At 42.6% G+C, this 11520-nt stretch overlaps 1 protein-coding gene across 1 annotated transcript; it reads right to left on the bottom strand.

The window, feature by feature from the left end:
• Positions 1-587: 587 nt before the first annotated feature.
• On the bottom strand, positions 588-2595 carry LOC122561924 (QRFP-like peptide receptor). Its single transcript, XM_043714247.1, has one exon. The coding sequence runs from the start codon at positions 2586-2588 to the stop codon at positions 1329-1331; it is 1260 nt and encodes a 419-aa protein (XP_043570182.1). The 5' UTR covers positions 2589-2595; the 3' UTR covers positions 588-1328.
• Between the last annotated feature and the right edge of the window lie 8925 nt (positions 2596-11520).

Below are 11520 nucleotides of genomic sequence, written 5' to 3'. Positions count from 1 at the left end.
GTGTGCTCTAGTGGGGCAGTGCTGACATTAGGTCGAATGAACTTTTTTGAGAAGAATTAAAAATAGGGACAAAATGGCTGACAATTAGTATCAACTTAGTTTATGTTAATTCAGTGACAGTCACCAACATAATTACAAAACATGGACATTTTACAGTTATCAAATAAACGGATGTAAACAAAACATTTTCACAAAAAAAATTCACATTGATTTCTTTGACGTAATGGATTAAGTATATTTAATCCCCATATCCGAGACTTTAGCAATGGCCTTTAGCAATGCTTTCAAGTTGCCTTGTGATGTATTTCAATTCATTTTCATTTTATTCAGCAGCCCTGGTGCAGAGGGGCTGGCACAAGTGGAATGAAACTGCACATCAGATTTCTGTCCCTTGCGAGTCTGTATTTGTGTGAGGACCCAGACCTATTCCAATGCTAAATCGACTGGTGATTTGGAGGAGCCGGTGTTGGACTGGGGTGGACAAAATTAAAAATCACACAACATCAGGTTATAGTCCAACATGTTTATTTGGAAGCACTAGGAAGCTCATAATCAACCATTGATGAAGAAGCAGCGCTTGGAAAGCTAGTGCCTCCAAACAAACCTGTTGGACTATAACCTGGTGTGGTGTGATTTTTAACTAAATCTATTTGTGTTCTGTTCAACAAGAGAGCCTTTCTCCAGAACCTCAACACTATTATCGTGTTACTGTTTAATGCTATAAAATATCCAAAGCTCCGAATAGTAAACCTGGAAGACTATTGTATCATGCAAAGTCAGAAAGCAACACCTTGGGGCTATGCCCGAGTGACTTAATCAGAATGTTATTACTTCTTTTATTTTCAATGATTATCTACACTCCATATTTTCTCCGTCCATTACAATGCTGTAATTTCATTTTACCATCTGCCTATATTTAATAGGTGGCGATTTTCCTTGAGGTGGCAGCTGGTTCAGTCTTAATCATAGAGTCATAGAATCATACCCTTCGCATCGCAGGGAGGGGCACTTGTCCTTGGATCCCACTTCTCTTTTGATCTGAGGGCTTATGATACATGATGCACGCCGACTCCTGAACGAGGCAGGAATAACCCCGGGACTGAATATTGACCCATCAATAGCGCTCCCGCCCGTTTCAAAGGAAAATTGCAGGAAGAGGTAAGTTTTTGTGTGTGTGTGTGTGTAGGAGCAGGGACCGAAACAACTTCACAGAAATCATACTCCTGATTACTTGACGGAGTGCAAACTCGGGATAAAGTGGGTCTGGTAAAGAGCACTGGAGTATCTCATGTCTGAACAAGTTCACTACAGTTAAAGGTTTCCAGGGCTCATTCGAAGGCTGTCTCGCAAATAGTTCCAGAAGATCCACTTTCGCCTTTGGTGAGGGTTGGGCCTCCTGTCCAGTTGGTGAAGTCAGTTTTGGGGATGTCATTGGCAGCTCGGTAACCCAGCAGCATCGAGGAGTTGGATGGAGTCTGAGACACGTTCAGGTTGAGGGCGGAAGAGATTCGCTCCCTGTAGCTTTTCTTGATCCTCTTCACAGACCTGCAGAGGTTGCCCATGAAGCAGTAGCACAGCGGGTTGAGGCTGGAGTTGGTGAGACCTAACCACTGGGCAAAGGACCTGACGTGAAGGACCCAGTCCTGGTGGGCACCGTCTGGCTGGGCATTGGGAACGCTGAAGTCAATCCAGATGTCAATCACGTAGAAGGGCAGCCAGGACAAGGTGAAGAGGAGAACCAGGGCCACTACCATCTTGACAATCTTCTTGCGGGTCTTCAGACGGGAGCTGCTGCCTACCAGCTGCCTCTTGTTCCCCTCCTGGAATCGGTCCTGGTTACTCCAGAGACGCCGGGCGGTCAGGAAGCAGATGAGGAGGTTGAAGAGCACCGGGAAGCCATAGAGAGCGCAGAACAGCAGGAAGTTATAGCCCTGCCTGAGCGTCAGCGAGGACCAGCTCTCTGTGCACACCGGGATGGTCAGCCTGCCGTCCAGCAGCACCAGCTCTTCGGTCTGATTCATGAAGATGAGAGGCATGCAGAGGCCGGACGATAGAAGCCAGACCCCGGCGATCATGTAGCAGATCCTTCTCCAGGTGAAGAACGCCCTGGCGTGCAGGGGGCTGTGCACACTGTAGTAACGGTTCAGGCTTATCACCGCCAGGCTTAAGACGCTGGCGGAGACTGCAACCGCCTGGACAAACGGAACGGCCCTGCACATGAAGTCCCCAAACACCCAGGCGTTGTAGACCTGATGACCCAGAGTCACGGGCATGCAGATACACACCACCATCATATCACAGGTCGCCAGGTTGACCAGCAGACTGCGGGTAGCGGCGGCGCCGGCCAGTCGGTTTCTCCGCTTCCTGGTCAGCGCCCTCAAAGCCATGACATTGCCCACTAACCCAGTGATGAAGGACAGAGTGTAGATCACCCCCAAGACAATGGTGGTGGGTTCATAACCCGAGAACAGCAGGTTGATGTTTAAATGGACAGTCTCCCAAAAGCTCTGGTTGCTACTGGGAGGGAATAGGGAGAAGTTCCTGGGAAACCCTCCAAGTAATTCTAAACTGAATGGAGTCACATTCATGGTCCCCCCACCGAGGTCAGTTACCGTCAGCGCAGAAATGTGTGGAGCTCACCCTCCGAGGAACGTTTCCCTCCCTCTCCCTCACTATCTTCCAGAGGAGTAGTAGCTGGTTCCTCAGCCTCCAGGGGCCGGGAGAGAGCCCCCAGCACACAGGCCAGTCCCACCCCAGCGCTGCCTCCCTGAGCTGATCAGCCGGCCGGTTAGTGCTCAGTGCAGCAACCAGTGCCCAGAGCCGGGGTACCCCAGCCCCGGTCCGATCCCCGGAGGAAACCTGCCGACGGAGCAGTGCGAGGGAGAGCCTTTGGTCGAGACCTTGTCTCGGTGACGGTGGCGAGGAAATGATCATCAACTCGGTCTGACCATCATTAAATTCACTCCGTTATTTCTGGGGGTCCGTTTCAAACATCCCTGTGGTCGGTTCCATCTTTCACTTGCTTTTGTTTGCATTTCTGGTTCACAACTGTCACATCATTTCACTTTTCTTTAGAAACCAGTTTTACCCTGTTACTATCTGTAAACATAAAAATCAGAAGGGGGAAAAATAATCAATTCAAGATAACGTCAAAATAAAGTGCAAATCAGCTCTAACGAGCAGACTCCCGAAGTTCTTATTTGACCTGAACAAACCTAATAAACTGTAGCGTCCAAGTCTTCTTCCTCCATCTCCGACGAGGTAATAGAGGAGGCTGTGGAGTTTGCAAGGTGATGTTGCTGCTCTCTCTCTCTCTCTGTCCGTGCTTTGTCACATTCTTATCACTGGCTCATAAACTGACGTGGTCGAGGAAGAGTAACACATTCAAATGGTTCGAGCACTCGGGGCGCCTGAGCTCGGTACAAAGGGTGAGGTCTACAGTCACCACTTGCTGACAAATTCACTTCGCAGTCTCCCCACGGCTGGAAAATTCCACTCAGAAAGTCCTCGGGAATCAACTGGTGTCCAGTCCTCGTGGGTTGCACAACAGAACAAGTCAACAGTTTCCAAGTAACATGGGGGTGTTTATTCCGGTGTAATCACAGAAGCCAGTTAGTGTCATGTCCATTTCCCAGCTTGGTCAGGCTGTCAGCGCATGAACTGATATATCCACAGGAGAAATGCTGAGGCTGAGCTCTCACTAATCTACACTGCACACTCTGTGTGAACAACATTTAATCCACACGGACAGTGTTTATTCCACACTTACCCCGATCTGTAAGTCTCTCCTGCAGCACCATAGTTTAAATTGCTTCGTTCGATTAATGGAAGTGGGCGGTGCTGGCGGAATCAGCGTTTTTTTGCCCAGCCCTAATTACCCTTAAACAGAGTGACTTCAAAGATTCAGCCCTGTCACGGTGGGTCTGGAGTTACATGTAACCATCGGATAAAGGGAGCACATTCCTTCCCTAAAGGACATCAGTTTGGGTTTTCTGACAGTTGACTTATGGTGGTCACCTAGCCTAGCTAAGTAAACCTTTGTCGGCAGCTTTCTCTTTCAGGTCAATGGTGTCATTGCTTTTCCGCCGACCACAAATATCGCGACCTTTACAATACCTATAAAGCAAAATTCAGTGAAAAGTCATTCGACAACCTTAGATACCTTCAGTTTTGCTGCAAAAATGGGACACAAAATCCTGAAACGCAATCATTTCAATTATAAGTAATGGACACAGAGATTTTAGAAACAAGAAAATGCATTTGAATGTTTTCTCTGCACGTGTTTATGTAAATACGTCTTTTAAGTTATTTTATATATTTATAAACTTGCAAAATATCACACTGCAACAGCCACATATAAAATACAATTCATATTGTATTGCCTCAACAATAGACTTAACTTAGAAGATAATACAAGTACTCCTTTTTTGTGATTTTTCACTTTTCACTGAATCTTACTTTATTTGAACTTAACCTCCTAGAACCTATTTTACTCCAATGACTGCCTCAAAACTGGTAAAATTTGGAAAAAAATCCACATTCATTACTTCTAAACTTTGTAACCACTCAAGGATATAGCAAGTTGCTTTGTGTTTGAAATGATTTAGAGTATCTTTAAGAATGTGACAATACTTAACAAATTGCCAAGGAAAAACATAATTGTTTGAGACAGATTGTCATAAATCAATAGGCAATTCCATGGAGATGCTGCTTCAACTGGAGTATCCTTTTTGTTTGATTCAATTAGCCTTTGCACACTGAAACAGAATTTTTCGACAAATTACTGTCAAAATTTTTTTATGACATTTGTTTCTGAAAATAAATAATTGAAACCCTAATTTCATCCATTAATCTTGTTGTTCTAGGCATTTTTTAAATATCAGCATTGATAAATATATTTCCAGACTGGCCATAATATCAGTTTTGAATAATGACACACAGCCATAATTTAAAGAAAGGGCATCTTGACATCTCAAGGCGCCTACATTACTCAATGTGCAGTCACACTAATGAATAAGTGGGTGTCACAATTGTTAGCACAAGAGACATGCCTGAAAATGTTAAAAAATTAATTGAGCCTGAACTACTTAAGTGACCCCTGCCACCAACTCCATTCTCTAGGCATTGACTTCATTCCTTTTTCCTGGCATCTGTCTGAGGCTGAACCAGGCAACCTTAGTATTTATGTGACTCTAAGTTGAGATTTCACTGCACAGCTGCTATATTACAAAGATTGTCTAATTCCAGCTACTTAATGTTGTCTACTTACCTCAAGTCATCCACTGCCGAATTCCACAGCCATGGCAATGTAACCTCTAGGATTGTCTATTCCAACATTTCCTTGGATAGTCTCAAATTTCAAAACTCTATTCTCAGTATTCTATCTCAAATCAAATTCCATACACCCCAACATGCTTATGAAACCTGGGGTAAAGGGAAGAGGAAAGATCGAGTCAAATGGGTTTATATGGGTAGATCTTCTTTAAAAAATGAGAGTTGATCTCCTTGAGATATAAGATTCTGAGAAGATTTTAAAGGATGGATGCTGAGCAGCTGATTGCCCTGACTGGAGAGTTAAGAACATAGAGGGCAGTCCCAGGATAAGGAGTGGGTTCATTTAGGGCTAAGATCAGAAGAAGTCCCTTCACTTGGGATATTGTAAACCTGTAGAATTCTATATACCAAAGAGCTATGGCTACTTAGCCATTGGTAGATTTCTAGGCTGTGATTGATAGACATTTGAACTGTAATGAATATGGGGATCAGGATGGAAAGTGGAATTGAGGTCAAAGCTTCATCATGATTAAATGATTGAGCAAGCTTCTGGAGCTCTATGATCTCATCCTGCTCCTATTTCATAAGCTTACACTTTGTTAGCACTTCCAAAATCACGGGATCATTTAAAAAGCCCACGCAACAAAATTTACTTTAACTTGATTCATTAGAAGCTTGTCAAACAGATAGAACTAGAATTGTGTTTTGCACTTGTTTTGGAGAGAGTGACATCACACCAAGAATATAAGAGAAACAGAAAAGAAAACAATGAAAAGCAGTAAGTATAAATTGTTGTTGGATTATGCAGAAATAATTGTAACCTAGGTCAAAATAGCCAGAGAATACAACTGCTTCTATACTTCATATGTCCTCACTTCATGTATATTCATGCAATAGTAGAGAATTGCTGCATCTTACAGGAAAAGCTTGACCAGGACATGGGAGTATGAAACACTGAAACACAATCATGCACAAAAAAACTGAAATGTGTGCTTTTGGATTTCAATGTAAAAGTAGATGCCTATAACCAGTTGGCTATTTCTCTTCTGGATCTTCGAAGAGACATTAATGAAGCTATTTATCTTTCACTCTTCAGAACAGATACAAAAATTAAAGATTTCATGGGAACAAAAGTTCATGTTGCATGAAAACAGGTTGTTAAAGGAATTGGTTGTTGAAGGAATTCTGACAGGTCAAGGCATTGCCATGGTGAATGTACCCAGAACAGTCATCCCAAAGCAGTTGTTTAAATTCAAAAAAGACAAGTCAACTGTGGTTGATACATGCCATGGGGAATGCATCAGGGAAAAGTGTTGCCCAAACATTTGTTTAATTGAAAACATTGAATGCCTGGACAAATTACTTTTGCCTGCAGAGAATCAGAGCCTGTATGTGAATACATATACCACTAACAAGTGTAAGTCAGCCATACTACAATCTAAACTAATTCCCCTAAATTGGTTCTTCGTGTAATTCCTGACACAGAATTGTTCAGTAATTGCTCCCCAATTACAGAATTACATGAAACATTAGAGATTATGTCCTGGGTTTTGCAATCATGAACTCTTTGAATAATCATTAGTCTGCTTCATAACAACAGAACGTGCTGGAGAAACTCAGAAGGTCAGGCAACATCTCTGGATAGAGAAATAGAGTAAATGTGTTGAGTCATGAATGACTCTTCTTTGGTACAGTACTCTGCCTGTGGCAGACAGCTGTTATGGACCAGACCAAACCCCTCAAAATATATTCAGAACATAGTCTCGACCCTAACCTTTTCTGGTTTTAAAAGTAAGTGTAAGGTGTGGTGTTCCAGATGCAATTCAATTTGTAAAACTACCAGATTTGAAGCAAAATACACTTTATTCATATACTATTGTTAAAATACAACAAAAGAAAAATAAAGCAAAGAATTGGCTGAGTTGGAACCCTCTTGGAAAATTTAATAGACTAATAGATTATTTTACTACTAAACAATAACTGCTCCAATATAGTAGCATCCATTAATACATCTTTAACAAAGGCAAATTCAATAAACAGATTGCCTCACATGCAAATCCAGCAGCAGGAAAAGCAGGCCCAGCTTTTAGCTGTAACCAAGGGAGGAAAACAAACACTTCATCAAGACCCCATCAATAACTGCTACTGAAACTAGAAATCCTGGTTCTGTGGGAACTGGCCCTACCCATTCTGGCTGCTTCTATTGTTCCAAATATTAAACAAAAAAAACCCTAAGGGCTCACAAGCTGTTTATTTTATTGGCTCCACATAGACAGTGCATCACCTTTGTCTGAAAACCTCTCTTCAGAAAAAAAAGACAAAATACACCTCTGAAAGACATAGTATCATCACACAGCAAAATGGTCATGTTGTTTGATATGATCCATCTATTGTTGGGATGTACTGATTACATACCTGATATCATGTAGGCACTGAAATTCATAACTGAAAATGTGTTGCTGGAAAAGCGCAGCAGGTCAGGCAGCATCCAAGGAGCAGGAGAATCGATGTTTCGGCATGAGCCCTTCTTCCTGAAGAAAGGCTCATGCCTGAAACGTTGATTCTCCTGCTCCTTGGATGCTGCCTGACCTGCTGCGCTTTTCCAGCAACACATTTTCAGCTCTGATCTCCAGCATCTGCAGTGCTCACTTTCTCCACTGAAATTCATAAACCATGTTATTCATTTGTGGGAAAGCAGAATGTCATTTTGACTTGACAGCAGCATCCTGGTTAATGCAAAGTTCTGCACACGTTCCCACTGCATGTAGCAGTGTGAAACAGCTAGCTTCACCTGAGTCTTAACTTTTGATGCATTTGACCTCTGGAGCTGCAGAAAATGGGGGAGATATTAAATGAATATTTTGCATCAGTATTTACTGTGGAAAAAGATATGGAAGATATAGACTGCAGGGAAATAGATGGTGACATCTTGCAAAATGTCCAGATTACAGAGGAGGAAGTGCTGGATGTCTTGAAACAGTTAAAGGTGGATAAATCCCCAGGACCTGATCAGGTGTACCGAGAACTCTGTGGGAAGCTCGAGAAGTGATTGCTAGGCCTCTTGCTGAGATATTTGTATCATCGATAGTCACAGGTGAGGTGCCGGAAGACTGGCAAAGGGTTACCTCAGATTACAACAGGATCTTGACCAGATGGGCCAATGGGCTGAGAAGTGGCAGATGGAGTAAATTCAGATAAATGTGAGGTGCTGCATTTTGGGAAAGCAAATCTTAGCAGGACTTATACACTTAATGGTAAGGTCCTAGGGAGTGTTGCTGAACAAAGAAACCTTTGAGTGCAGGTTCATAGCTCCTTCAAAGTGGAGTCGCAGGTAGATAGGATAGTGAAGAAGGCGTTTGTATGCTTTCCTTTATTGGTCAGAGTATTGAGTACAGGAGTTGGGAGGTCATGTTGTGGCTGTACAGGACATAGGTTAAGCCACTGTTGGAATATTGCGTGCAATTCTGATCTCCTTCCTATTGGAAATATTTTGTGAAACTCAAAAGGGTTCAGAAAAGATTGACAAGGATGTTGCCAGGGTTGGAGGATTTGAGCTATAGGGAGAGGCTGAACAGGCTGGGGCTGTTTTCCCTGGAGCGTCGGAGGCTGAGGGGTGACCTTATAGAGTTTACAAAATGATGAGGGGCATGGATAGGGTAGATAGGCAAAGTCTTTTCCCTGGGGTTGGGGAGTCCAGAACTAGAGGGCATAGGTTTAGGGTGAGAGGGGAAAGATATAAAAGAGACTTAAGGGGCAACTTTTTCACTCAGCGGGTGGTATGTGTATGGAATGAGCTGCCAGAGGAAGTGGTGGAGGCTGGTACAATTGCAACATTTTGAATAGGAAGGGTTTGGAGGGATATGAGCCGGGTGCTGGCACGTGGGACTAGATTGGGTTGGGATATCTGGTCGGCATGGACGGGTTGGACCGAAGGGTCTGTTTCCATGCTTTACATCTCTATGACTCTATGACACTATGACCCTTGCAGAGTAATTCAAAACATACTTGGCACTTTTCAAAACTGAAAATGTCAGCCTTATCAAATTGAGTAAGTATAAATAAATATGATGCATGATTAAGCAAGTCATGTACATATTATATAAATATAGCTTGTGTGCAGAATATGATGTTGGGATGTTTGTGCATATTTATTAAAGTATATCCTGCACTTAATATGCATACTTTTAACCTTTGAATATAAAATGGAGACGCATTGGCTGTGCCTCCACTACATTATTAAATAAACCTAGTACACTGGCTGTTAGATATGAGTTTGAAAACTTACTATATTTGTAAAAAGATGGGAAGAAATTAGAAGGAAGAATGAAAAAGAAAATGTGGCTGCAGTTTGAATTTGAAACGCAGCTTTTAGTGAGAGCTGTCCTGCATTGCTGGTGATGAAATTCTGACCTGCATATGATAGAGCGCAGGCTTTAGCTGCTGGCAAGTTTCTCTTCTCGACTGCAAAATCTTTGGACAACTCGATCAATAATGTGTCATGGTTTAAAATATTTTTATTGCAAATTCTCTACTGACAATATTCCACAGACATATACAGCAAGATTTTTAAAAATTCTGTTGCCTACTCGCCTTCATGCCTCTAACCTGAACAGTGCACAACTTTCTCAATTTTCAATTAAATTCTGCTTTTTGTTTTTATAAAACATTTTAAAAATTCTTTAACCATGTACTCATATCAAAACCAAATTCTAAATGGGCACAACACTACCTTAACTTGTGGAGACAGAGTGGGGTCCTCATTGCTCAGACCTTTGAGTTTCAGAGTTGAGATATCATATTGAAATTGTGCAGGACGTTGGTGAAACCTCTTTTGGAATACTATGTCCAGTTCTGGTCACTCTGTTGTAGGAAGGAACTTATTAAGCTAGAGAAGGTTTAGAAAAGACTTACCAGGATGTTTTTAGGAATGGCAGGTTTGGATTATGAGCAGAGGCTGGATAGGCTGGCACTTCTTTCACTACATTGTAGGAGTATGAGGAGTGACCTACAATCATGAGGGCTACAGATAAGGTGAATGGCAGGCGTCTTTTCATTAAGGTGGGGATTTCAAGACTAGGGGCATATATTTAAGGTGAGAGGAGGAAGATTTTAAAAAGACACAGAGATTGTTTACATCATGTGTGGAGTGAACGTCCTGAGGAAGTAGTGGATATCGGTACAGTTATAACTTGTAAAGACATTTGGATAAGAATATCAATAAGAAATGATTGGAGGGATATGGGGCAAGTGCAGGTAGATGGGACTGATTTAGTGGGATTATGGTCAGCATGGACTGACTGGACCAAAGGGTCTGTTTCCATGATGTATGACTCTATGCTGTCAAACTTGAATGAATGATACAATCTACAGATAAGCTAAATGATAGATTTACAACACAGGAGTATGAACAGAGAACATAGAACATTACAGCACAGTACAGGCCCTTTGGCCTTCGATGTTGCACCGACCTATCATACCAATCTGAAGCCCATCTAACCTACACTATTCATGTGCGTCCATGTGCTTGTCCAATGACAACTTAAATGTACTTAAAAGTTGGCAAATCTACTACCGTTGCAGGCAAAGCATTCCATACCCTTACTACTCTCTGCGTAAAGAAACTACCTCTGACATCTGTCCTATATCTATCACACCTCAATTTAAAGCTATCCCCCTTGTGCTTACCGTCACTGTACTTAGCAAAAGGCTCTCCCTGTCCACCCTATCTAACCCTCTGATTATCTTGTACGTCTCTATTAAGCCACCCCTCAACCTTCTTCTCTCCAACAAAAACAGCCTCAAGTCCCTCAGCCTTTCCTTGTAAGACCTTCCCTCCATACCAGGCAACATCCTAGTAAATCTCCTCTCCACCCTTTCCAAAGCTTCCACATCCTTCCTATAATGCGGTGACCAGAACTGTACACAATACTCCAAGTGCGGCTGCACCAGAGTTTTGTACAGCTGCAGCATAACCTCCTGGTTCCGGAACTCGATCCCTCTATTAATAAAAGCTAAAATACTGTATGCCTTCTTAACAACTCTGTCAACCTAGGTGGCAACTTTCAAAGATCTGTGTACCTGGACACCGAGACCTCTCAGCTCATTTACACTACCAAGAATCTTACCATTAGCCCAGTACTTTGCATTCCGGTTACTCCGACCAAAGTGAATCACCTCACACTTGTCCGCATTAAACTCCATTTGCCACCTCTCAGCCCAGCTCTGCAGCTTATCAATGTCTCTCTG

The sequence above is a fragment of the Chiloscyllium plagiosum genome, chromosome 24 (assembly GCF_004010195.1).
Source record: "Chiloscyllium plagiosum isolate BGI_BamShark_2017 chromosome 24, ASM401019v2, whole genome shotgun sequence".
NCBI lineage: Eukaryota > Metazoa > Chordata > Chondrichthyes > Orectolobiformes > Hemiscylliidae > Chiloscyllium > Chiloscyllium plagiosum.
The sequence above is the reverse complement of the archived record's forward strand: the minus strand, read 5'-3'. Positions and strand labels throughout refer to the sequence as shown.